A 27,218-nucleotide genomic window follows, 5' to 3' on the forward strand; every position below is an offset into this window, starting at 1 on the left:
AGTGGAATAAAAAGACAATATCAATGCCCCTTGGAAGAGTGGTGGAGGTCCCAGTGGAATAAAAAGACAATATCAATGACCCTTGGAAGAGACGTGGAGGTCACAGTAGCTTAACAAGATGGTTTTAATGCCCCTTGGAAAAGACGTGGAGGTCCCAGTGGAATAAAAAGACAATATCAATGAACCTTGGAAGATTGGTGGAGGTTGCAGTGGAATAAAAAGACAATATCAATGCCCCTTGGAAGAGTGGTGGAGGTCGCAGCGGAATAAAAAGACAATATCAATGCCCCTTGGAAGAGTGGTGGAGGTCACAGTGGAGTAAAAAGACAATATCAATGCCCCTTGGAAGAGACGTGAAGGTCACAGTAGCTTAACAAGACGATTTTAATGCCCCTTGGAAGAGACATGGAATTCAGAGTGATTTAACAAGATGGTTGTAATGCCCCTTGGAAGAGACGTGAAGGTCACAGTAGCTTAACAAAACGGTTTTAATGCCCCTTGGAAGAGACGTTGAATTCAGAGTGGTTTAACAAGACGGTTTTAATGCCCCTTGGAAGAGACATGGAGGTCCCAGTGGAATAAAAAGACAATATCAATGCCCCTTGGAAGAGACGTGGAGATCACAGTAGCTTAGCAAGACGCTTTTAATGCCCCTTGGAAGAGACGTGGAGTTCAGAGTGTTTTAACAAGACGGTTTTAATGCCCCTTGGAAGAGACGTGTAGGTCACAGCAGCTTAACAAGACAGTTTTAATGCCCCTTGGAAGAGACGTGGAGGTCACAGTAGCTTAACAAGATGGTTTTAATGCCCCTTGGAAGAGACATGGAGTTCAGAGTGGTTTAACAAAACGGTTTTAATGCCCCTTGGAAGAGACGTGGATGTCACAGTAGCTTAACAAGACGGTTTTAATGTCCCTTGGAAGAGACGTGGAGTTCAGAGTGGTTTAACAAGACGGTTTTAATGCCCCTTGGAAGAGATGTGGAGGTCCCAGTGGAATAAAAAGACAATATCAATGCCCCTTGGAAAAGTGGTGGAGGTCGCAATGGAATAAAAAGAGAATATCAATGACCCTTGGAAGAGACGAGGAGGTCACAGTAGCTTTACAAGACGATTTTAATGCCCCTTACAAGAGCCATGCAGTACAGCATATTGAAAACATTATTCCCATTATTGGGGAGTGGGTCTCCCATAGTCTTTGCTTATGCCTTCCAAGCTAAAGCTGCCAAAAATTAGGACGGAGGAACTTGCAATGCCCCTTACAAGAGCCATTCAGTACAGCATATTAAAACATTATTCCCATTATTGGGGAGTGGGTCTCCCATAGTCTTTGCCTATGCCTTCCAAGCAAAAGCTGCCAAAAGTTAGGACGGAGGAACTTGCAATGTTGGCAACACAGACCACGGTCACCCTGGTGGTGTAGTGGTGGTGGAGGCTGAGGATAAGGAGAAGAGCAAAAAACAGCCAAAATGAGGAAGCATATACCCATGTGTAGCGGTGCATGTGAATACACCTCCTGAAATAACTCAGTGGATTTGACTTTATGTTACTCTGCTGTCATTTGGTGGTGATGAGAAGTCTGGCCCAATCCAGCCCTTGTTCATTTTGATAAGGGTCAGCTTGTCAGTATTGTCAGTCGACAGGCGAGTGAGCTTATCAGTTATAATTCCCCCAGCGGCACTAAAAACACGCTCCGATAACACGGTAGCGGCAGGGCAGGCCAGGACCTCCAAGGCGTACAGAGCGAGTTCATTCCAAGTGTCCAGCTTGGATACCCAATAATTAAAAGGCACAGAGGAATCATGGAGGACGCTTGTACGGTCGGCAAGGTACTCTCTCACCATGTTTTGAAACTTTCCACTCCTTGTGAGAGTACCCTGCGCCTCAGGGCCTGTAAGCTGGGCGGGTCTCAGAAAACTGTCCCAGAACCTTGACAGTGTTCCCCTGTCTCTGCTGGATTGGAGTTGCATCTCTCTCACCTGTACACCTTGGTTGGTCAATGAACTGTGACCTCTGCCGCTAGCGTGTTCAGATGGGAATTTTTTAAACAGTTCTGCAGCGAGGGCCTTCTGGTACTGCCCCATTTTTGTAGACCTCTCCACCTCAGGAATAAGAGAGTGAAAGTTCTCCTTGTAGCGGGGGTCTAAAAGTGTCACCAACCAGTAACGACTGTCACTCAACATTTTGACAACGCGAGGGTCACGGTTAAGGCAGCGTAAAATAAAGTTAGCCATGCGTGCCAGACTGGTAACGGGCAAGACTTCCGTGTCCTCACCAAGATGACAACTGACCATGCTCTCCTCCCCCCCCCCCCCTGTCCTCAGGCCACCTACGCTGAACCGATGATATGACAGTTGAACAGGTACTACCGTATACAGCGCATGATACCAGCGTTGCAAAAGACAGACAAGTGGGATGCTGACGCTAATGATGGCGTCATCGCCACTCACCATCATGGTGGACTCCTCAAAGTTTGTCAGGATGGTACATATGTCAGACATCCAGGTCCACTCCTGAGGTCTTATGTGTGGAGTCTAACCTGAATATCGATGGCCTTGTTGCAGCTGGTATTACATAACTGCTCTCTTCCGCTCACAAATCCTTTGCAATATGTGGACGGTAGAGTTCCAACGTGTGGGGACATCACACACCAGTCGTTGTGCTGGAAGCTGCAAACGCTGCTGCAACACAGCAAGGGCGGCGGAAGCTGTAGCCGACTTCTGAAAATTAGCTGACAGGCGGCATACTTTGACGAGCAGATCTGGCAACTCGGGGTACGATTTAAGAAACCGCTGAACCACGAGGTTAAGCACATGAGCCAGGCATGGTACGTGTGTGATCTCGCCTCGCCTTAGAGCCGCCACCAGGTTACGGCCATTGTCACACACGACCATGCCAGGATGTAGGTTCAGCGGTCTCAGCCACAGATCTGCCTGCTCTTTCACATCTGTCCACAACTCACAAGCAGTGTGAGGTTTATCACCTAAGCTTATGAGTTTCAGCACAGCCTGTTGCCGCTTGGCTGAGGCAGTACTGCAGTGCTTCCAGCTTGTAACTGATGTGGTGATATCTGAGATGGAGGCTGAACAGGAGGAGGAGGATGATGCGCAGGAGCTGTACACTGTGGGGGCAACTCTGACTGAAATAGGGCCCGAAATCCTCGGTGTGGGGAGGATGTGTTCTGTCCCAAGGTCCGACTGAGTCCCGGCTTCCACTATGTTTACCCAGTGTGACGTCAGGGAGATGTACCGTCCCTGGCCACAATCACTTGTCCACGTGTCCGTTGTCAGGTGGACTCTCCCAGTAACTGCGTTGTTGAGGGCACGGTAGATGTTTTGGGACACGTGCTTGTGTAGTGCGGGGGTGGCACACCGGGCAAAATAGTGTCGGCTGGGGACCAAGTACCGAGGGACGTCCACCGCCATAAAGTTGCGGAAGGATTCTGTGTCCACCAGCCTTAAAGGCAGCATTTCCAACGCAAGCAGTCGTGAAATGTACGAATTTAGGACTGTGGCCTGTGGGGCGTTGGCTGTGAATTTGCGCTTTCGTTCAAAGGTCTGGGATATGGACAATTGAACGCTGCGGTGGGACGTGGACGTGGACGTGGACGTTGATGCTGTTTCTTGAGAAACTGCCATAACAAGTGAAGACTGAGAGGAGGGGGCATCTTTGCATGCAGTATGGACAGGGGATTGCCTTGCACGCACAACAGGGGGTTCTCTTACACGCACAACAGCGGAAGAAGCAGTGGTGACACCCGCTGACACTGGTCGTGGACCCTGGGGTTCGCCCCACAAAGTCGGGTGCTTTGCTGACATGTGCCTGATCATGCGAGTGGTGGTCAAGCTGGAAGTTTTGTCACCCCTGCTGATGCTGGCCTGGCAGGTGGTACAAATGGCCTTTTTGGGGTTATCAGCAGAGTCTTTAAAAAAATTCCAGACTCTGGAAGACCTTCCAGTTGTACTGGCAGTGTCCCTCGTGTTGATGTTACGGGGAACGGTTGCCCGCCTTCTGTCTGCGGCCACCACACTGCTTCTTCCTGCCTGTTGGGGTTCTCTGCCTCCCTCACCCTGTGTGCTGCTAGCCTCTCTCTGCGTGTCCTCCTGCCACGTTGGGTCAGTTACTAGATCATCCACCACCTCCTCCTCTTGCACTTCTGCACCACGGTCCTCCTCTTCACTTTGTGGCAATTGTGTCTGGTCATCGTCCACCTCTTGTGACAAATTGCCAGCGTCACCTTCCTGTGACCGTGGCTGTTCAAATATTTGGCCATCGCCGCATGGGATCTCCTCTTCTACCACTTCAAGCGGAGCAGGCGATGGGCACAAATATTGTAATGGACCAGTGAACAGCTCTTCAGAGTGTCCAACTGTGGGATCAGTTGCTGTCTGACGACACTCGGCATGGTGGGAGGAAGGAGCATCAGGGTGAGGAGGAGTATGCGGTCGAGACTCACGGCTACTAACACTTGACCGCGTGGAAGACAGACCGGAGGTGGTGGTGCCCTGGTGACTGGAAGTGTTATCTGCTATCCAATTAATAACCTGTTCACACTGATCAGTTCGCAATAGTGCTGTTGTTGTGTGCTTCCCTAATAATTCGGTCAAGAACTGGGGGCAAGAAGATGTGACTGTTGGTTGTGGCACATTTTCACCTTGGCCATGGCCCCGTCCTCTGCACGCACCATTACCAGAACGTCCAGTTCCACGTCCCTTGCCACGCGCCTTGCCCATTGTAAATGAAGTAAAATAGCTTACACTCGCACTATCAATGGCAAAAGGGTAATAAAAAGGAGATTTGAACCGTGGAAGAGGAAAACCACAGTTCTAGTTCTCTGGCCTACACCAGAATCTTATAAACAGATATATTTGTGTCTGAACAGTCAGTAAGACACTCAAACTGTTTTTTTTATGCAAAAAGGTGGATTACACCCAGATTTGAATTGTGGAAGAGGAAAACCACAGTTCTATTTACCTGGCCTACACCAGAATCTTTTAAACAGATATATTTGTGTGTGAACAGTCAGCGAGACACTCAAAATGTTTTTTTTATGCAAAATGGTGGATTACACCAAGATTTGAACCGTGGAAGAGGAAAACCACAGTTCTAGTTCTCTGGCCTACACCAGAATCTTTTAAACAGATATATTTGTGTCTGAACAGTCAGCGAGACACTCAAACTGTTTTTTTTTATGCAAAAAGGTGGATTACACCCAAATTTGAACCGTGGAAGAGGAAAACCACAATTCTATTTCTCTGGCCTACACCAGAATCTTTTAAACAAATATATTTCTGTCTGAACAGTCAGCGAGATACTCAAACTGTTTTTTTTTATGCAAAAAGGTGGATTACACCCAGATTTGAACCGTGGAACTGCAAAACCACAGTTCTAGTTATCTGGCCGAAACCAGACTCTTTTAAACAGATATATTTGTTTCTGAACACTCACAGACACACTCAATTTTTTTTTTGGGGGGGAAATACCAAAAGGTTAATAAGACAGGTATTTTTACAGTCTGACTGAGGAAAAAAAAAAAGAGGATTTAGATGAACAAAAAAGGATTTTTCCTACCTCCTGAGACCTGGGGCTAAGTCTAGCATTTTGAAAAGCAGCACACAGGACTGTAATGCAGTGTTTGTTGGTATAACCACTGCATCTCCTATACAGCCTGCCTGCCTGATATCTGGGATGGATATTAGTCCTGAGAAGGACTGTTTGTTTGATTTTGCAGGCTTTAGAGACCCTACACTACCTATTTCGCAGTTTAAATCTCTCCCTAGCTCAGCAGCACTCTCCCTACACCGTCTGATCCGGAGCGACGGTGTCCAAGATGGCGGCGCCCGGTTTTAAATACTCGAGGTGCCACTGTGCGGCCAGCCAATCACTGTAATGCCCACAAACAACATGGCTGCAGCATTACAGTGACTGGCTGGCAATCCCTGCATGTTCATTGGCTCTGTAAAGAGCGCCAAACATGCAGGGCGGAGACCCGATCTCCCGCTCGAGTAACCCGGAAATGCTCGGTGCTCGCCGAACATCCCGAGTAGTGAGCATGCTCGCTCAACACTAGTTGCTTCATATGAAATTTATCACAGCAATACAAAATGGTTGTATTCATGTAAAGAAATATACTTTACCCATGGACGTTTCATCCATTTCTATGGGTCTTGCCAGATTTGCTTCATCCACATTCCCGTACACATTGTCCTCATAATCATTTGCTAAGCAATTTCATGGAAGTGGAGAAAGAGAAAGAAAGTTAACATCAAAGATAAAAAGAAAAAAAAGCCCTAAAGGGCTATTCACCTAGGGTAATGTTTTTGCAAGACAGAAAGCCCATTGCTACTGTCTGCTTATATTTGTGTCTTTTGTTTCTCTGCAGACAGTGAGATAACGACATTGAACATTGCTCTGTTCCTCTTTGGGGTATGTCTTAATGCATAAATGGGTGCTTTCACATTGCATTTAGGGACACGCTTGGTGGCCCCATCTGGGTATACGTCCATATTCCCCCCCAAACGGGATTCAGACTTTTGCGACGACGGAGCCATAGACTTATAGTCTATGGCTCCGTCGTCGCATAAGTCTGAATCCCGTTTGGGGGAGAATACGGACGTATGGTGGCGGCAGAGCGAACTTATGCCCTGATGTGCATCATTTTTGGGAGTGTACACCTAGAGGAGGTGAAAACTCAAACAAAATCTACTACATATACAGTAGCTTTCTGCATCCATTAGGCATACACTCCTGATTATGATGCACGTCAGAGTGGACCTTCACTCTGCCGGCACCATTACAGTTTAGGGACACGCTCGGTGGTCCTGTTGGGGCATATGTCTGAACCCCCGCAAAACGGAGTACGGAAATATGCGCCGACCGGAGCATAGACTGTAATGTTGGCGGAAGAGCGAACATGCATTCTAAAGTGCATCATTTTCGGAAGTGTACGCCTACTGGAGGTGCACACAAGTCTACTACGTCTGCCTCCAATAGGCCTACTGTTAGGCGTCGGTCTGGTGCTGGATTTGAAATGGGTCCAGGACCTTATGTGGTCTCCCATTTCAGTCCAGCTGGGGCTGATGCTGCTCAGCATTGCCGTCAGCCCCAATGCCTAGCTGGTCCACGAGCACTGTTTGTCTCCCAGGTAGTTGTGCCTAGCAATGTTAAGCCTGGGTTGCAGAGGGAGACAGGGCTTGTGGAATCTAAGTCCAGGATTTGCCACACTGAGCATATCCGTGACCTGGCGGATCATGATTGGTGGGTTGGCACCCACCTGACTCGGTGACCTGGCACCACCTGATTAATCCACGGGTAACGTCACCAATGGCGCGTCAGTGGGTAGGGCTTAGTCTTTAAAAGGCCCGCCCACAAAGATGGCGACGCGCTCAGATCATTTGAGCTAGTTGTTTGGTTGTGCACTCATATCTCCAGAGCTCCTCTAAGAGCCATATTGAGCGGGTCGGCTCAGTCCGGTAGCACGCCGGCTGAGTGCTCGAGTACCTGGCGGAAATCACTCCCGCACACTAGCATCTTCTCCTTAGCGTAGCGCCTGTATTGCAGACAGGGCTACTGCTCCTAGTCCGGTCACACGTCTCCCTGCGGTTCTTGGAGATTGTGTGAACCGCTTTAGCGCCATTCCCCATAGCGTAGCGCCTGTATCAAAGACAGGGCTACTGCTTCTCCCACGGTCGCACGTCTCCCTGCGGTTCTTGGAGATTGTGCGAACCGTCTTACCCTTTCCGTGTGCATTAACACGAAGGGCTAAGATTGTTGATAGGTGCATCGCCGGTCGCTCTCCCTCCGTGCAGTTAACGGAGATAGAGCATACTGCTTTACCCGTTCCTGTGTGAAGAAGCACGGAAGGGTTTAACATCTAAGTTGCCGCTTACCTTTCCACCCGGAAAGTGTTCGGCAGCAGTCCTCCAGGCTGCATCACGGACCCCGGGGTCGGTTGCGTTCCATTAAAATTAAGTTGTCTGCAACCGCCCTCCTAACACCTACACTCCTGATTATGATGAACGTCAGAGCGGACCTTCGCTCTGCTGGCACCATTACAGTCTATGGCCCCATCGATGCATAAGTCCAAACTCCATTTTGAGGGAGATTCGGACATATGCCCCGAAGGTGGCCTAAATGCAATGGGAAAGCACCTTAAGTATTTTTTATGCTTTGCTTTTGTCTTGCTCACACTCAAATCTAATGTTCATGAGAGGCAAAATCTTCTATCCACAAGAAAAATTTATAGTAATACACAAATATCTGGAATCATTATTTCAATTAAAAAAAAACAAAAACAAAACAATAACCAACCATTAACCCCTTCACCCCCAGCCTGTTTTCATCTTCCTGACCAGGCCAAATTTTACAATTCTGACCAGTGTCACTTTATGAGTTAATAACGCTGGAAAACTTCTATATATCCCAGTGATTCTGAGACTGTTCTTTCATGACACTTTGTACTTCATGTTAGTGGTAAATTTAGGTTGACATGATTTGCGTTTATTTATGAAAATATTGAACATTTTACAACTTTCAAACTTTGAATTTTTATGCCCTTACACCAGGTAGTTATACCACATGAAATAGTTAATAAATAACATTTACTACATGTATACATCATGTCAGCATCATTTTTGAAACATATTTTTTTATAGGAAGTTAGAAGGGTTAAAGGTTGATCAGCAATTTCTCATTTTTTCAACCAAATTTACAAAACCAATTTTTGTAGGGACCACATCACATTTGAAGTGACTTTGAGGGACCTATGTGACAGAAAATATCCAAAAGTTACAGTATTTTAACATCTACACCCCTCAAAGTGCTCAAAACCACATTCAATAAGTTTATTTTAACCCTTTAGGAGCTTTACTAAAATTAAACCACTGTGGAAGGAAAAAATTAAAATTTTATTTTTTTCCTTAAAAATGTTGCTTTAGCTTCAAGTTTTTCATTTTCACAAGGGTGACAGGAGAAAATGGACCATACAATTTATTGTGCAATTTCTCCTGAGTACGCCGATACCCTATATGAGTGGTGGAAAACTACTGTTTGGGTACATGGCAGAGCTCGGAAGGGAAGGAGCACCATTTTAATTTTGGATCGCAGAATTGCCTGGAATAGATTGCGGACACCATGTCGTATTTGCAGAGCTCCTGATGTGCCTAAACAGTGGAAACCCCCCACAAGTGACCCCATTTTGGAAACTAAACCCCTCAACAAACTTATCTATAGATTTGGTGAGAACCCACAGGTGCTTCACAGCATTTTATAACATTGAGTCGTGAAAATGAAAGAAATAAATTTTTCCCACAAAAAATGTTGTTTGAGCCCCCAATTTTTCATTTTCACAGGGGTAACAGGAGAAACTGGACCATACAATTTGATGTGCAGTTTCTCCCTGGTACACCAATACCTCAGATGTGGTAGAAAACTACTGCGTGTGCAAACGACATGGCTCGCCATGTTACATTTGAAGAGCCCCTAACTAGTGTTGAGCGAATTTGTTCGGCATTTCAAATTCGAGTTCATGTCACGCAGATGTTATCACGTAAGAGCATGGAAAATCAGGGATGTTCGTGAGCAGAGACGATTTTTTTGCGCAAACAAGCCGGAACCCCGAACACGAACCCGAATTTGAAATGCCGAACAAATTCACTCAACACTAGCCCTAACATGTCAAAACAGTAGAAACCCTCACGTTAGCCCATTTTAGAAACTAAACCTCTCAAGGAATACATCTAGGGATGCAGTGAGCATTTTTAACGCTCAGGTGATTCACAGAATTGTATAACATTTCTGAGTAAATGCAAAATTACAATTTTTTCCACAAAAAAGATTGCTTTGACCCCAAGATTTTATTTTCAAAAGGGTAATAGTAGAAAATGAAAAGTCTAGTTTGTTACGTGATTCCTCCTGAGTATGCCAAAACCTCATATGTGATCGAAAACTCATTTTGAGGTACAGTGCAAAGCTCAGAAGGGAAGGAGAGCCATATTGGACTGCCAATTTTGCTGGAATGGTTTGAGGATGCCATGTCACATTGACAGAGCCCCTCTCAGGCTAGAAAAGCAGACCCCACTTTACAAACTACACCCCTCAATGAATTCATCTAGGTGTGCAGTGAGTATGTTGACACCACAACCACATGTGACTCAAAGAATTTTATACCATTAGGTGGTGAAAAAATAAATACATTTTTACCACTAAAATGTTGTTTTAGCCCCAAGTTTTTAATTTTTTGTAAGGGCTAATAGAAAAAAATGGATTGCTGTGCAATTTCCTGGATGCGCCAAGATACTACATGTAATTGGAAACTGCTTTTCAGGCACAGTGGAAAGCTCCAAAGGGAAGTAGCAACATATTATAATGCAGATTTTGCTGTTGTGGTTTGCAGGTGCCATGTCACATTGGTAGAGCCCCTGAGATGCCAGAACAGCAGACCCCCTTATAAGTAACCCTATTTTACAAACTACACCTCTCAATGAATTAAATTAGGGTACGGTGATCACATTGACACCACAGGTGTGTCACAGCAGAATTTTATACCATTGGGCAGTGAAGAAAAATAATTACATTTTTAGAACTAAAATTTTATTTTAGCCCCAGATTTTAATTTTTCACATAGAAAAATGGGTAAAAATTGCACCAAAATTTGTCAAACAATTTCAGCTGAACGTGACCTTACCCCATATGTGGCTATACAGTACTGATTAGCCATACAGCGAGACTTTGGACGGATAGAGTGTTATTTGACTCTTGGAGAACAATTTTTTTGTAGAATAGTTTGTGGCATCGATATACAGAGCACCTAAGTGCCAGAAGAGCAGAATCCCCCCTCAAGGGTCCCCATTTTGGAAATTACACTTCTCTGGGAATTTATCTACAGGTGTAGTGATGATTTTGACTCCATGTGTGTTTTCCAGAAACAAGTAGCAATGTATGTTGCTGACTGAAAATTGCAAATACACAGTACATTGTGTCCAGCTTGTGTTTTTGGAGACACACACCCTGTAAATGAAGTGAGCTCTCATCATTACAGAAATGGCAAACATGTGGATGCTAAATGTGGTTTAGACACACTGTGGGGCATTTGGATTTGGGAGTGCAAATTTTGCTGAATTTCTTTTTGAGGGACAAAAAGCTATAGCGCTTTTCCAGAGCCCTAGTTCTACCAGTAATGTGAAAGTCCCATAGGTTTCCGTTGAGAGATGATGAACTTGAGTGAGGACTTATTTTTTCAAAGAATTTTAAAGAAAAAACAGTATAAACAGCATTTGCAGCAATAAAGGCACTGCTAATTAACACTTGGTTGCACACCCTTTGGCATTGCTGACAGCCTCCAAATGCTTCTTGTAGCCATCTATAAGCTTCTTGCACTTCTCAGCTGGAATTTTCTCCCACTCTTCCTTTGCAGTTTGTTCAAGCTCTTGAATGTTTGCGGGGTTCTTTTTCCTAAAGGCAGATTTCAGCTCACATCAAAGATTTTCAATGGGATTGAGATCAGGATTCATTGCTGGCCATTTTAAAATAGTCCATATTTTCATTTTTAAAGATTCTTGCATACTTTTGAATGTGTGCTTTGGGTCATTGTCTTGCTGGAAGACCCTTAATCTTAAACCCAGTTTTATTACACTGGCTAAGGCATTTCGCTCTAAAATGTCTTGAAAATTCTCTGATTTCATGATTCCTGTAATACAGTCAAGGCCTCCTGTACCAGACACAGCATAGCAACCCCACAGCATTATGGATCCTCCACCACGCCTAACTGTTGGTAAGGTGTTCTTTTACTTATGAGCTTCATTGCTCTGTCTGGAAACAAACTGTTGCTTTGCATTGTTTCATCTGTGCACAGTACATTTTTCCAGAACAATTGTGGTTTGTCGAGGTACTCTTTGGCAAAGATCAGTCATTCCTTTTTATGTCTTTTCTTCAGCAGTGGTTTCTTCCTTGGCCTTTGCCCATAAAGCTCTGCTTAGTTTAGTGTGCGGCGTAAGGCACTTGTTGAAACCATGAGCCCAAACTGTTCCATGTTGGCCTTCAGGTCTTTGGATGTTTGACATGGTGTTTTTTCCATCATTCACACCAACCTTCGAAAAAATTTCTTGTCAACTTTCCTCTTTCTCCCGTCTTGACTGTTCCATGTTTGGCAAACTTCTTAATAACATTGCACAATGTTGAAACTGGGATACCAAAGTCTTTGGAGATGGCGTTATACTCTTTGGAAGTCTTGTGTTTGCTAATAATAGCAGTTCTGGTGTCCTCAGACAGCTCCTTTGTCTTCATCATTATGAAAAAGGAAAAGGTCCTACCATGTGGCTTTTTAAAACACTGAAGTCATCATTCATTGGGTAATTCATGTAAAATGGGCACCGACAATTACTCACAGGTGAATCTCTTGTGATTTACCACAGGCGAGTCAAAATGTGTTTCCATACTAAATTAATGTAAAGGGTGCCAATACCAGTGTCACAGCAAGCTTTAGGTTTTTATATTTTTTCCTTCCATTGTTTTTTCTTTTAATTATTGTTTATCATTTGCTCTTTTGTATTTAATATGAGTGCTCTATACAAAAAAACTGTTTCACTTGATTGATTTTTTTCAGGAGATATTCCACATTATGTACTTAAACTTCAAGGGTGCAAATAACGATGAGCAGGACTGTATTAAAAGAAAAAGGAAATAAACTTGGTAATTTCTATCAAACTACTACTTAGGGCAGGACCTGACTTTGGCTCCATATTGTTGGATGCTCTGTCCTCTGTTCTCTCTGCCATTGGGGATTTATGATTCATTCAGACGTCATAAACCGTTCAGCATAAGCAAACAAAAACACAGCCTTTTCCGGCAAAGAGTGAAAACAGAAAATAAACAGTTCATACAATATGGTGGGTTCGCCCGCTCAGGTTAGTGTCCTTCAGCAAAACACACAGGAGGTCTCCACACCTCCAGCCACAGACCCTGATGTGACACTTGGTCTCCATTTTATTTACAAAGCAACGCCCCTGGGGTCGGGAATGTGCACGCAACCATTCCCTCCCATCTCTTATGACTGCTAGTAAAACCTGGCCCTGGTACGCCATATTAACCCTCTCAGCACTATATGTGGGTTTACATCTCCAAAGCCACCAACCTCGATGATACATATCTCCCCTCAAGGACCTGCGGCCATCTTACAATACATATTTATTGGTATAATATTTTTTAAATTTTCTTGTTCATTATTTTGTGATTTTTTTTTATATTTTTACAATTTTTTATAATTTTTTTTAACTTCTTTGCTTAGTCCCTCTATGGGACTTTAACTTAATGCATTGCAATGTACCAGCACTGCAATGCATTACACAGACAGAACGTCTTTTTGACCATGCATGGTCTAACAGGACTCCGTTGATGGCATACCTGGAGGTTGTCATTTGACCTCGGGTTGCAATGCCTACCATCGGCAGCCCACGATTACATTGCGAGGGAACCCTCTCACTCTCTTAGCCTCCTAAATGCTGTGATCACTATTGACTGTGGCATTTTGGGGGTTAAATAGTCTGCCCCTGACTGTGACAGCAGGAGCTCAGCTATCACTTAAGCTCCTGTGCCATGATTGCCTGTTCAGCATGGATGGGCTGAAGTGGAGGAGGAGGAGAGGAAGGAGGAGGAGATGTAGAGTCATCCTCCTGGTGGGGAGAGGGAAATCTTGCCTGTTGGGAGTCTGGTACACATGGCTGATTTTATTTTCTGCTGCCTTTCCCGTGACCCTCGTGTTGTACGGCTTTTAGCAAACAGTGATTACTGGTTGTTCATCCTCCTCGACCCACGCTACAAGGAGAACTTTCCATCTCTTCTTCCTGTGGTGGAGAGGGCTAGTAGTTCATTGTGCAACCAAGGAGGAGAGAGGAGGGAGACACAATCCAGGTCCAACAGAGGCAGGGGAACACTATCAAATGTCTGGGACAGTTTCATTCGACCCTCCCAGCGCCAAGGCCCTGATGCGCGGGCTAGTCTGGCAAGGGGGAAAAAGTTTTAGAAGATGGTGAAGAGTACCGAGCCGACCATAACAGCATCCTGCATGATTATTCTGTGCCATACAACTATTGGGTATCCAAGCTGGATACATGGCACTAACTGTCCCTCTATGCCTTGGAGGTACTGGCCTGCCCTGCCGCTAGCATTTTGTCAGAGCGGGTTTTTAGTGCTGCCGGTGGCATAATAACTGATTATGCGCCTGTCAACTGAAAATGCTGACAGGCTGTCTCTTATCAAATAAACAAGGCCTGGATTGGCCCAGACTTCTCAACCCCACCGGTTGATGGCAGCGGAACATTAAGCCAATTCAAATGTTAATTTTTTTTCTCGTGTATTCCCATGTACCCCTTCCCACCCAAAAAAGGGTATATGGTTCATGGTTTCTTCTTTTTCTTGTCTTCCTCCTCCACCATATGAACAGGGTCATCAGCTGGTCCTCACGCAAAATCTTTTGTGGGTCATCAGCCAACCCTCATTCAAAATCTTTAGGAGGTCATCAGGCGGTCCTCACGCAAAATCTTTAGAGGGTCATCAGCCAGCCCTAACTCATTTTCTTTAAAGGGTGTAAGATGGCTGCCGGACATGTCCTTGAGGGGAGATATGTATCGCTGTGTTTGGCAGCTTCAGTGATGTAAAGCTGGGAAAGCATGCTCCAGCACACATAGTGCTGAGAGGGTTAATTAGGCCTATCAGCGACGGTTTTTATGAGCAGTCATAAGAGACGGGTGGGATTGGATTCTCACATATCCTCACCTCAGGCATGTGTATAAAATGGAGACCGAGTGTCTCATTCAGTGTCTGTGGCTGGAGGTGTGGAGACCTCCAGAGTGTTTGTGCTAAAAGGCACTGACTGTGAGCGGGCGAGCCTGCCATATTGCATGAACTGTTTATTTTCTGTTTTGTTACACTGTGCCAGACAAGGCTGTCTTTTGTTTACTTCTAAAAGTGCAGTTTATGCAAGCATAATAAACCTGTCTTGGACGTTTTTAAAGAATCAGTATCCTGTGTCTATCTCTAACGAGGCTGAGTGAGTACCAAACACTACAAGAGTTATCAGCCGGCCCTCACTCAAAGACTTTAGAAGGTCATCAGTCAGCACTCACATAGTCTCTCCTTCTAATTTTTGTCAGCCCTTGCACTCAGTGTATAGGCTTTATGAGTCTAAGAGTCCCACTATCTAACAATTTTAACAGAATGTGTATGAGGCCCTCCTTTATGTCTAATACAGAATGTATCGGAGGTCTTCTTCCTTCTAATTTTTGGCAGTTCTTGCATTGTCTGTGACTCGCCCCCTGGGCCGTGGGGCGCTCGGATCCGGGCAGTAGGGGAACGATGGGAGTAGTAGTGGCAACCCGGTTCCGTGGCTCAGGGTGGTCAGGCCAGTGGTAGTCCGTTATGTGTTGTTGATTATGTCCGACTACGCCACCCGTGGATTTGCGGTCATTAGGAACCGCCGTTGCAAGGCAGACCGCTGGGGCTGATGATGTGTGCAGCTGGGATGGTGTGACTCCCCACGGGAAGAGTGCGGCCCCAGGGCAGTGTAGTGGATGGTGGGAGTGATGGTGGTGAGAGTCCCAGTACCGCTAGTGCTGGAGGCGCGAAGGAGCACACAGACAATAGGTTGCAGTCCAGGGTCTTTACTGAAACAGGTAAACTGACCCATAAACAGTCCCAGCTAGGAGGGGACCTGGATGTCTGAGAGCAACGGGGAAATTGGCCCTGGTCAGGGTGAGGGTGTAGGCCTACCGTGCTTTCTGTGCTCCTTCTGGCTATCTCCTCGTTATAGGGTAACAGCCCACGTTTCCGAGCTTTCCGTGTATTCTCGCCTGTATGGCCTGCGACGTGGGTTCCTTTCTGCTCCCAGCCTTGTACGGCTCTGCTGGTCCCTTCTGTTGTGGCAGGGCCTCCAGGCTTTTTAGGCCAAGGAATATACAGTCCCCTGCGGACTGGTTATCTGCTGGGGGATGTGGAATCCTTCCAGCCTCAGACACCAAAGTCTGGTAAATTAAGTCCGTGATCTGCCAAGACAGGCTCTCTTCGCCTCTTGTCTCTGGCTTGTGGCTCGCCTCCTGCCACACTTCCTCTTAGGTGCAGTGCAACTGTCTGTCCCTGCTCTGCTCTGGGACAAGTCTCAGTGCTGAGACAGGCCATCAAGTTTTCTCTAACCCTGCCCTCAGTACCAGCTTTTATAGGGGCAGCCAGCTCCCCCTACTGGCCTGAGACAGGAGGCATTGCATGCTAATGTTCCCCTGACTAGAGAACCTCCCCCTTGCTCTCAGACACAGCTTTAATTACACTTGTGGCATCCAGGCCAGGGTGACACATCTGCATAGGGTTTGTGAGTTTCACAGTCCCTCCTTCATAAACTAAACAGGATGTGTCTGACTATGTCACACACACCACATGCCCAGATAAGGTAGTAAAATGTTAAAATTACATTTACCAGTGACTACTGGAGGCTGTAGTTTTATTTCTCCTTCTGCTATGTCATAGGCGACGGCAAAATACGGTGAGAGAGATGGCCTGGCTATTAAAAGGTGGCAGAAACTTTTTTTTCTCTTTTTTTTGCATTGTATACAAGTCATTATACAGGGAAGAATGTTTACTAACATTTTTTCCTGCAAAATCCATTTTTTCTTCGTTTTTGTATGCTTTATTGTCAGTCCGTAAAAGTGGAGTAATACTCTGACAACAATGTTCACAGCAACGACCTGGGAGTCAGAGATGCGTCCAGGCTAGTGATGAGTGAGCATGCTCGCTACTGATCGGTGCTCGCCCGAGCATCTCACTGCTCGGCGAGTATTTCTGGGTTGCTCGGAGGGAGCTCGGGTCTCCTCCCTGCATGTTTGGCGCTCTTTACAGAGCCAATGAACATGCCGGGATTGCCTGCCACACACTGTAATGCCATAGCCATGTTGGTTGTGGCATTACAGTAATTGGCTGGCCACACAGCATCATTAGGTCTATATCAGACCGGGCGCTGCCGCGCTCGTCACAGTCACTGCGGAATCACACAGTGCAGGGAGAGGTGCTGCTGAGCTAGGGAGAGATTTGCTTGTTTCTAGTTAGTGTTCCAAACTATATTAGAGACACATATCCATCTCAACAAACAGTCCTTCTGAGGACTAATCCATCTGCAGAGATATCAGGCAGGCAGTGTATATAGGCAGGCAAGCAGGCAGAGTATATAGTAGACTGCAGTGCACATAGCACAAGAGGCTCCATTCCTGTTTTGTCTGCTGCTGTTAGATAATTCTAGAAACAGGCTCAGGTCTCAGGGGCCAGGAATAATTTTTTTTGGATCTTAATCCTCATTATTTGCTTAAAAAGCAATCCAGAGAACACCGTTGTTTTGCGCCATTTGCTTGTTAGCAATTCAGAATACAGCCAGGTCCTTTCCATATTACAGCGCTAAAAATCCAGGTATTTAAAACTGTGGTTTGTGCGTCACATGGATCACATTTAATTGCGCTGTAAAAACTGCCATTTCTGGCCTCCATTAAAAATTAGTTTCAGTGTGTCAGTAAAGCAATTGACACCAGTTTGCTTTTCAAAATAGTTACCTGCAGGCCAGCTATTTAAAACTGTGCTTTCTCAGTCACACGGATCACATATACGTTTTCAGAAAATACTGCCATTTCTCGCCTCCATTAAAAAAAAATTTCAGTGTGTTAGTGAAGGAATTGACACCAGTTTGCTGTTCAAAATAGTTATCTAGAGGCCAGCTATTTAAAACTGTGTTTTCTCCGTCACACGGATCACATATACATTTTCAGAAAATACTGCCATTTCTGGCTCCATTAAATAAAATTTTCAGTGTGTCAGTGAAACAATTGACACCAGTTTGCTGTGCAAAATAGTTACCTACAGGCCAGGTATTTAAAACTGTGGTTTCTCCGTCACACGGATCACATATAAGTTTGCTCCAAATTCAGTTATTTGTAGTGAGCGTGGAAGATATTGTCCTCCATTTAAAATGGGCAAGGCATGTGGCAAAGGACGGGGAACTGGACGTGATGGTGATGGTGCATGCAGAGGCCAAGGCCGTGGGCAAGCTGAAATTGTGCCACAACAAACACCCACATCTTCTAGCCCGACCTTCCTGTCCCAATTAATAGAGGACCGCAGAACACCACTATTGAACACAGAGCAGTGTGAAAAGGTTATTGGTTGGTTAGCAGATAATGCTTCCAGTCCAGTCATGCTTCCAGAGGAGGAGCAGAGTGCAGAAGTGGAAGACGAGGTGGTGGATGATATAGTAACTGACCCAACCTGGCAGGAAGACATGCAGAGCGAGGAGAGCAGCACACAGGGGGAGGGAGGCAGAGCACATCAACAGGCAGGAAGAAGCAGTGTGGTGGCCGCAGAAAGAAGGGAGGCAACCGTTCCCCGTAACACCAACATGAAGGAAGTTGCCAGTACAACTGTTGGGTCTTCTCGAGTCTGGTTGTTCTTTAAAGACTCTGCCTATAACCCCAAAAAGGCCATTTGCACCACCTGCCAGGCCAGCATCAGCAGAGGTGGCAAAACTACCAGCCTGACCACCATCAGCATGATCAGGCTCATGGCAGCAAAGCACCCGACTTTGTGGGTCAAACCCGAGGGTCCAGGAACAGTGTCTGCGGGTGGCACCACTGCTTCTTCCGCTGTTGTGCATGCAAGCCAATCCCCTGTCCATGGTGCATGCGAAGATGCCTCCTGCCCTGCACGTGTCATTGCACACTCTCAAGTAGCAGCATCAGGAAGCACGTTCACGTCCTTGTCCCAGCACAACGTTCATGTTATGCACATGCCCGGGCTGACTGGTGTGTGCGTGATTTAGTGATTCCACTGTGCCATGAACCGGAGAGTGCCTGGAGGGGCGTAACTAAGTATCAACCCGATCCGACCAAGGTCGAACGACGGCTAACGACGCCGCGCACCAGGGAGGAACAGAGCAGAGGGACCAGGTGCTACTCCAGGTCAGACCCCGGACACGGCTGTTGACCCACACCGGGGAATACAGGAACAGGCAGGTTAGGCTGGCACACAGACAGGTGGGTATAGGCAGGCACGGCTGGAGTGCAGACAGGAGGGGATACTGGCAGGCATGGCTGGTGAGCAGACGGGGAGGTACTAGCAGGTTGGAGCACAGGCTGGATAGGGTCCAGCAGAGAGGAACCGCCGGAGTGGTGAGCAAGGCAGAGCAGGCAGGAACTGCCGGAGCGGTGAGCAAGGCAGAGCAGGCAGGAACCGCCGGAGCAGTGAACAAGGCAGAGCAGGCAGGAACCGCCGGAGCGGTGAGCAAGGCAGAGCAGGCAGGAACCGCCAGAGCGGTGAGCAAGGCAGAGTAGGCAGGAAACGCCAGAGCGGTGAGCAAGGCAGAGCAGGCAGGAACCGCCAGAGCGGTGAGCAAGGCAGAGCAGGCAGGAACCGCTGGAGCAGTGAGCAAGGCAGAGCAGGCAGGAACTGCCAGAGCTGTGAGCAAGGCAGAGCAGGCAGGAACCGCCGGAGCGGTGAGCAAGGCAGAGCAGGCAGGAACCACCGGAGCGGTGAGCAAGGTAGAGCAGGAAGGATCCGCCGGAGCGGTGAACAAGGCAAAGCAGAGAGGACAGGGCTCTGTTCACACTGAACAGACTGGAAGGGAAAAGCAGAACCGGATACACACAAGGTACTTACAGTGAAGTAGCGAGTGGACTCTAAACTCACAACAGAAGTACAGAGACAACGAGTAGGAGCTAGGTGCAGGTTCAGAGACTGCAGGAAAAGGGAAGGTATGGACACAGAGACAAACAGGCTAGGATAGTGTTCAGACAGGAACTGACACTGCAACAAGATACAGGCGCGAGTCTGGGTATACGGCCCCCAGAGAGGCGGACAAACAGGCTAGGAGAGTGTTCAGACAGGAACTGACACTGCAACAAGATACAGGAACGAGTCTGGGTATACGGCCCCCAGAGAGGCGGACAAACAGGCTAGGAGATAGTTCAGACAGGCCTGGTAATACAGCCCCCAGGTTGGCGGACAGGCAAGAACGGGACGGGACCTGGCACATCAGAGGCAAGGAGCCCTCTGAAGGTAAGAGTTGCTCAGGCACCAGCTTCAAGGTGGAGCTGGTTTAAATATCCAGTGACAGACAGCAATAGGCTGAGGACGCATTAGGGGTGTGCCCACAGCAGCTACAAAAAAACAGGAAGTAACCGGGCCGCCGCCCTAAGCTGTCAGAACAGAGACAAACAGACAGCATGAATAGAAGCCAGGCTAGCAGACTGGACTGAAGATCAAGTTTGCGATCTTGCATAGTGAGAGATGGTGCACCATGCAAGCCTGCCACCAGGTATGTTACAGTTCAGTTGTCCATACCCCAGTCCTTGGAATGCAAGCGCAAATACGCAGCCAACGCCCCACAGGCCACATTACTAAATTCCCGCACTAGAAATGTTGCCTTTTAGGCTCGTGGAGACGGAAGCATTCCGCAACCTGATGGCGGCGACCGTTCATTGGTACTCGGTCCCCAGCGGTCACTATTTCTCCCGATGTGCCATCCCCGCATTACACAAGCACGTGTCCCAAAAGATTAGCCGTGCCCACCTAACCACGGACACGTGGTCAAGTGCTTATGGGCAGGGATGGTACATCTCGCTGACAGCACACAGGGTTAACATAGTGGAAGCCGGGACCCAGTTGGACCTTGGGACGGAACACGTGCTCCCAATACCAAGGATCGCAGGCCCTAGGTCAATCAGGGTTTTCCCCATGGTCTACAGCTCCTGCACCTCATCCTCCTCAGCCACTTCCTCCATCTCTGAAATGACCACATCAAGTCATAAGCTGGAAGCACTGCAGCACTGCCTCAGGCAAGCGGCAACAGGCTGTGTTGAAGCTAATATGCTAAGGTGACAAACTGCACAAAGCGGAAGAGTTGTGGACAGCTCTGAAAGAGCAGGCAGATCTGTGGCTCACACTGCTGAGCCTACAGCCCGGCATGGTCGTGTGTGACAATGGCCGGAACCTGGTGGTGACTCTGAGGCGAGGCCAGCTCACACACATACCATGCCTGGCTAATGTGCTTAACCTCGTGGTTCAGCGATTTCTCAAATCCTACTTGGAGCTGCCAGATTTGCTTGTCAAAGTACGCCGCCTGTGTGCCCATTTTAGAAAGTCAGCTACAGCTTCCACGCGCCCTGGTTGTTCTTCAGCAGCGTTTGCAGCTTCCGGCTCACAGACTGGTGTGTGATGTCCCCACGCGTTGGAACTCTACACTGCAGATGTTGGGAAGGATTTGTGAGCAGAAGAGGGCAGTTGCTGAGTACCAGCATCACAAGGCCGTCGTTATTCAGTTCAGACTCCACACATAAGACTTCAGGAGTGGACATGGATGTCAGACATATGTACCATTCTCCAAAACTTTGAGGACTCCATCAACATGGTGACCTGCGATGACACCATAATTAGCGTCACCTTCCCGCTTCTCTGTCTTCTGAAACGCTCTCTGCTCACGATCAAAGAGGATGCATTGCAGGCAGAGCATGATGAGATGGAGCAAGGAACCATACAGGGTGATAACACACAGCCCAGCCTCATCTTATCCCAACGTGGATTCGGTGACAATGAGGAAGAGGAGGAGGAGGAAGAACAGGATCTAGTTTCATGCGCTATAGACGGTACTACCTGCACAACTGTCATACCATCTGTTCAGCGTGGATGGCCTGAGGACAGAGAGGAGGAGGAGGAGAGCATGGTCACTTGTGCTCTTGGTGAGGACACAGAAGTCTTGCCTGTTAGCAGTCTGGCACGCATGGCTGAGTTACGCTGCCTTTCCCATGACCCTCGCGTTCTCAAAATTTTGGGTGACAGTCATTACTGGTTGGTGACACTTCTAGACCCACGCTACAAGGAGAACTTTATATCTCTTATTCCTGAGGCGGACAGGTCTACAAAAATGGGGCAGTACCAGAAGGCCCTTGTTGCGGAACTATTAAAAAAATTCCCATCTGAAAAAGCTGGCGGCAGAGGTCATAGTTCGTTGGACAACCAAGGACTACAGGCGAGAGAGACACAACTCCAATCCAGCAGAGGCAGGGGAACATTGTCAAAATTCTGGGAGAATTTTCTCAGCCCCTCCCATCGCACAAGCCCTGAGGCGTGGGGTACTCTCACAAGGAGTGCAAAGTTTGAGAAGATGCTGAGGGAGTACCTTGCCGACCGTACCAACATCCTCCGTGATTCCTCTGTGCCTTATAATTATTGGGTATCCAAGGTGGATACATGGAATGAACTGACTCTCTATGCCTTGGAGGTCCTGGCCTGCCCTGCCACCAGCGTTTTATTAGAGCGGGTTTTTAGTGCCGCTGGTGGAATTCTAACGGATAAGCGCATCCGCTTGTCAACTGAAAATGCTGACAGGCTGACTCTTATAAAAATGAACAAGGGCTGGATTGTGCCAGACTTCTCAACACCATCGAATGATAGCAGCGTAACATAAACTCAAATCTCGTGTCTCGTGGGAGGTGTATTCCCATGCACCTTTTCACACCCACACATGGGTATACGCTTCTTGATTTTGGCTATTTGCTCTTGTCCTCCTCCTTCTCCTCATCTTCATCCTCCACCACCATATCACCAGGGTGACCGTGGTCCGTGATGCAACACCCACATAATTTTTTTAATGGATGTTTATGATGCCCGTAAAAAATTATTTTATACAGTATGTTCATGTATACCCCCCAGGGGTAAATGTTTGTCAGCCCATACACTTAGTGAATAGGCATTACAAGTATAGGAGACCTGCTCCTTTCTAATGGGAACATTTTTTTATGAGGCCCTCTAAGTCTCTTCCAAGGGACATTGCAGTGCCTCCCAATTTTTGGCAGCCCTTGCATTCACTGCATAGGCCAACACTATGGGTGACCCACTTTCTAATAATAGGAACATTTTTTCATGAGGCCCTGTACGTCTCTTCCATGGGGCATTGGAGTGCCTCCCAATTTTTGGCAGCCCTTTCATTCACTGCATAGGCCAACACTATGGGAGACCCTCTCCTTTCTAGTGAGAATTTGTCATTACTGTGGCCCTGCTCTATGTGTCTTTAAATTCTTAGTGGGGTTTTTCTTAAATTTGGTCAGCCGTTGGACTCACTGCATACCCTATAACTATATAGCACACTCTCTCCTTTCTAATGGGAACATGTCGCACTCGTTACTGTGACCCTGCTCTATGTGTCTTTAAATTCTTAGTGGGGTTTTTCCTAAATTTGGTCAGCCGTTGGACTCACTGCATACCCTATAACTGTATAGCACACACGCTCCTTTCTAATGGGAACATGTCGTACTCATTACTGTGGCCCTGCTCTATGTGTCTTTAAATTAGTGGGGTTTTTCCTAAATTTGGTCAGCCGTTGGACTCACTGCATACCCTATAACTGTATATCACGCCCGCTCCTTTCTAATGGAATCATGCCGTACTTATTACTGTGGGCCTGCTCTATGTGTCTTTAAATTCTTAGTGGGGTTTTTCCTAAATTTGGTCAGCTGTTGGACTCACTGCATACCCTATAACTGTATAGCAGACTCTCTCCTTTCTAATGGGAACATGTCGTACTCGTTACTGTGGCCCTGTTCTATGTGTCTTTAAATTCTTAGTGGGGTTTTTCCCAAATTTTGGTAGCCCTTGCAGTCACAGCATGGGCATTACCACTATAGGAGACCCGCTCCTTTATAATGGGAACATTATTTTTACTGAGTCACTCCTCTATGTCTCTTCAAAGGGGTATTGGGTTGCGTCTGAATTTTTGGCTGCCCTTGCAGTCACTGCATACGCAATAACAGTATAGGAGACCCACTCGTTATCATGAACTCTCCTGATGTAGAACCCAGGGCACACCAGAGGATTCTCTGGTGGGACCGTCCAACCCTGCTGAGAAGCATTCCTGCCAAGAAAAGTGTGTAGGAAGGTTCCCGTACACTTTATGGCTGCTTTTTTTTTACTGAGGTGGAAACCCACGCAAACACAGGGAGAACATACAAAAACCTTGCAGATGTTATCCTTGCTGGGATTTGAACCCAGGATCCCAGCTCTGCAAGGCTTCAGTGCTAACCACTGATCCAATGTGCTGCCGTTCTCTGATATCTAACAGGCTGGAGAAACTTGCACCCACTGCCACTCTATCTTCAGCTCCTTTGTGAGAAACTAATGTATTTGGGCAGCCATTCAGTCTACCAAATAAAATTCCTGAGAAGGAAATTGGGGATGGCTTCGCTACTGGTACTGGGGGCAGTGCTAATACCATGGCGTCGTAGCATAGTTTACTGGAAATATTCCAGGCTGGTAGGAGGCAAGCAGATTCCCACAGAAAAGTACCAGCAGTAATGTTCACGGACTCGCGCTTGTAGAAGGCGGAGACAACACCGGGAGAAATAGTGGGGACTGTGTATGAACACGAGGCATGAAGTTGTGAAAAGCTTCCCCCTCCACAAACCTAAAAGGCCACAAGTAAAAGCAGCTTTAGAGGACTTCCTGGGAGAAAGGACAGCTGGGTAGATATGATTTCCCAAGGCCTTTCACCAAGCTACAGATTATGGCGGTGGTGAAATACAACTCAGCAAAAAAATCTGTGGACTGGCTCCGTACTGTCCCTGGCCACATTCACCTGTCCACGTGTCTGTGGTTAGGCGGCCCTTCCCAGTAAGTGCACTGGGGAGGGCTCGGGTAATGTTGTGGGACCCGTGCTTGTGGAAGGCAGAGACAATACCGGGAGAAATAGTGGCGGCTGGGGATTGAGTATGGACACCCTGCCACCGTCGGCATGAAGTTGTGAAAAGCTTTCACCTCCACGAGACTAAAAGGCCACATTTCAAGTGAAAGCTGCTTTAGAGGACTTCCTGGGAGAAATGACAGATGGAGTAGATATGGTTTCCCAAGTCCTTTCACCAAGCTAAAGAATATGGTTGTGGTGAAATACAACTCAGCAAAAAAAGCTGTGGACTGGCTCCGTACCGTCCCTGGCCACATTCACGTGACCACGTGTTTGTGGTTAGGCGGTCCTTCCCAGTAAGTGCACTGGGGAGGGCACGGGTAATGTTGTGGAAGGCGGAGACGATACCAGGAGAAATAGTGGCGGCTGGGGACCGAGTATGGACACCCGGCCGCCGCCGGCATGAGATTATGAAAAGCTTCTGCCTCCATGAGCCTAAAAGGCCATATTTCAAGCGAAAGCAGCTTTAGAGGACTTCCTGGAAGAAATGAGAGCTGGAGTAGATATGGTTTCCCAAGTCCTTTCACCAAGCTAAAGAATATGGCTGTGGTGAAATACAACTCTCAGCAAAAAAAGCTGTGGACTGGCTCCATACCATCCCTGGCCACATTCACTTGTCCACGTGTTTGTAGGTAGGTGGTCCTTCTCAGTAAGTTCACTGGGGAGGGCACGGGTAATGTTGTGGGACCCGTGCTTTTGGAACGCGGAGACGACACCGGGACAAATAGTGGCGGCTGGGGGCGGAGTATGAATACCCTGTCACCCCCGCCATAAGATTGTGGACAGCTTCCGCCTCCGCAAGCCTAAAAGGCCACATTTCTAGTGCAAGCAGCTGTCAAAAATTTGGCGTATAATATTGCAGCCTGTGGGTGGGTGGGTTTTTGGGTGCATACTGGCGTTTGCATTCCAAAGAATGGGGTAGGGACAACTGAACGCTGCATTGGGACTAGGACGTGGACGGTGATTGTTGCAAGTCTGCAACGAGAGGTGCATGGCGGGAGGCATCTTCGCATGCGCCAAGAATCACTTGTGATGGGCACACTTTTAGGCAGTGACCTGGGAGTCAGAGATGCTTCCAGAGGTCTTCCCCATGCTGTTTCATGTCTTTTCAGCACTGTATGCATGTGTCTGATGATTTGTCACACACCACATGGCCAAATAAGATTGTAAAATGTTAAATGACATTTCCCAGTGAATGTGTTTGTCTTGGTTGAAAGCAATGAAAAAGTGCAAAAACGCTACGTGTGAACATAGCCCAAGGTGTGGAGGAGTATTTTTGTTTTTGGTTATTTATTTTACCTTATATACAAGTCATTACCCTGGAAAGGATGTTCCTTAACATATTTCCCAGGAAAATCCATTTTGGTTTCATTTTTGTATGTTTAATTGTGAGTTCGTAAAAGTGGCTTAATACTCTGACAATGTTGTTGACAGCAGTGACCTGGGAGTCAGAAATACTTCCAGGGGTCTTCCCCATGCTGTTCTCATGTCATTTGAGCACTGTTCCCATCAAGTTGGGCAATTTTTTGGCCCTCTGCAGACCACCGGAGGGAGCAGCCTACAAAATGCTCGAGTTTCCCATAGACTTACATTGGGCTCGTTGCTCGGGTCGAGCACCTGAGTATTCCAATTTGCTCGACCCGAGCAACGAGTACTCGAGCATTTTAGTGCTCGCTCATCACTAGTCCAGGTGTCTTCCCCATACTGTACCCTTTCCATCTGAGCACTGTTTCCATCCATTTCTGCAATTTTCATGTCTCCAGCCCCCCTGTTAGAGTTTGCCAGAAAAATGCTCGAGTTTCCCATTGGCTTCCATTAGATTCGTTACTCGAGTCGAGCCTGTCCGAACATAAGACCTGCTCGATTCGAGTACCAAGCACTTGAGCATTTTAGTGCTTGATCATCACTTATCACATGTAAAATGATGACTACAAAGGTTATGATGAAATTCAAAGTGTACGCGTACATGTTCTCTATACATGTAGGGTGAACTTTTTCTGCTGGTGGGATTACATATATCAATACCACTCTATTTTTCTTTACATGGGCATGAGAAATGGTAGGTTGTGCAGCAGTGAGAAATAAGTTGTCTTCTAGCTCAGAATCTTAAAATATATTGCTCACACATCACCTCCCTTCAAACATTGCTACATAACCAGATAAAACTTTCTTTGTGGTCCCAGCTTCCTGTTTTTTTCTCTCACTATAGCTAATAATAATAAGAAAGACTGTAATGTCACATTTCTTGTTTAAATTGTTTTTATCAACATTTTAAACAATATCTATACTAAGAGGGTAAAACAGGAAATATAAATCAGCAGAGTTGATGTTTTGGTGTTGATGTCAATTAGCCAGGAAGCTTTTTAGAATTTCTTATTAAAAGTTATGTTTTAGGATCTCTACCCTGCTGATTTATATATATTTACCTTGGTCGGTAGAATTTTTTTATTTGAAATTTATTATGGTTTAACCGT

General features: G+C 46.8%; 1 protein-coding gene across 5 annotated transcripts in view; it reads right to left on the minus strand.

Moving 5' to 3' along the window:
* LOC141165302 (uncharacterized) overlaps positions 1-27,218 on the minus strand; it is a 192,910-nt gene that overhangs the window by 150,793 nt on the left and 14,899 nt on the right. For 3 of the 5 annotated variants that reach the window (XM_073650898.1, XM_073650897.1, XM_073650896.1), the window contains one exon: positions 6,134-6,217. The exons of the other annotated variants lie outside the window; for them this stretch is intronic. In XM_073650898.1, the coding sequence (XP_073506999.1) occupies positions 6,134-6,217 (84 nt within the window). The remainder of the gene's footprint in view (positions 1-6,133; positions 6,218-27,218) is intronic. 5 annotated transcript variants of the gene reach the window in all.

Source organism: Phyllobates terribilis, unplaced genomic scaffold, assembly GCF_046119375.1.
Source record: "Phyllobates terribilis strain yellow unplaced genomic scaffold, ASM4611937v1 Scaffold_11__3_contigs__length_659146591, whole genome shotgun sequence".
Taxonomy (NCBI): domain Eukaryota; kingdom Metazoa; phylum Chordata; class Amphibia; order Anura; family Dendrobatidae; genus Phyllobates; species Phyllobates terribilis.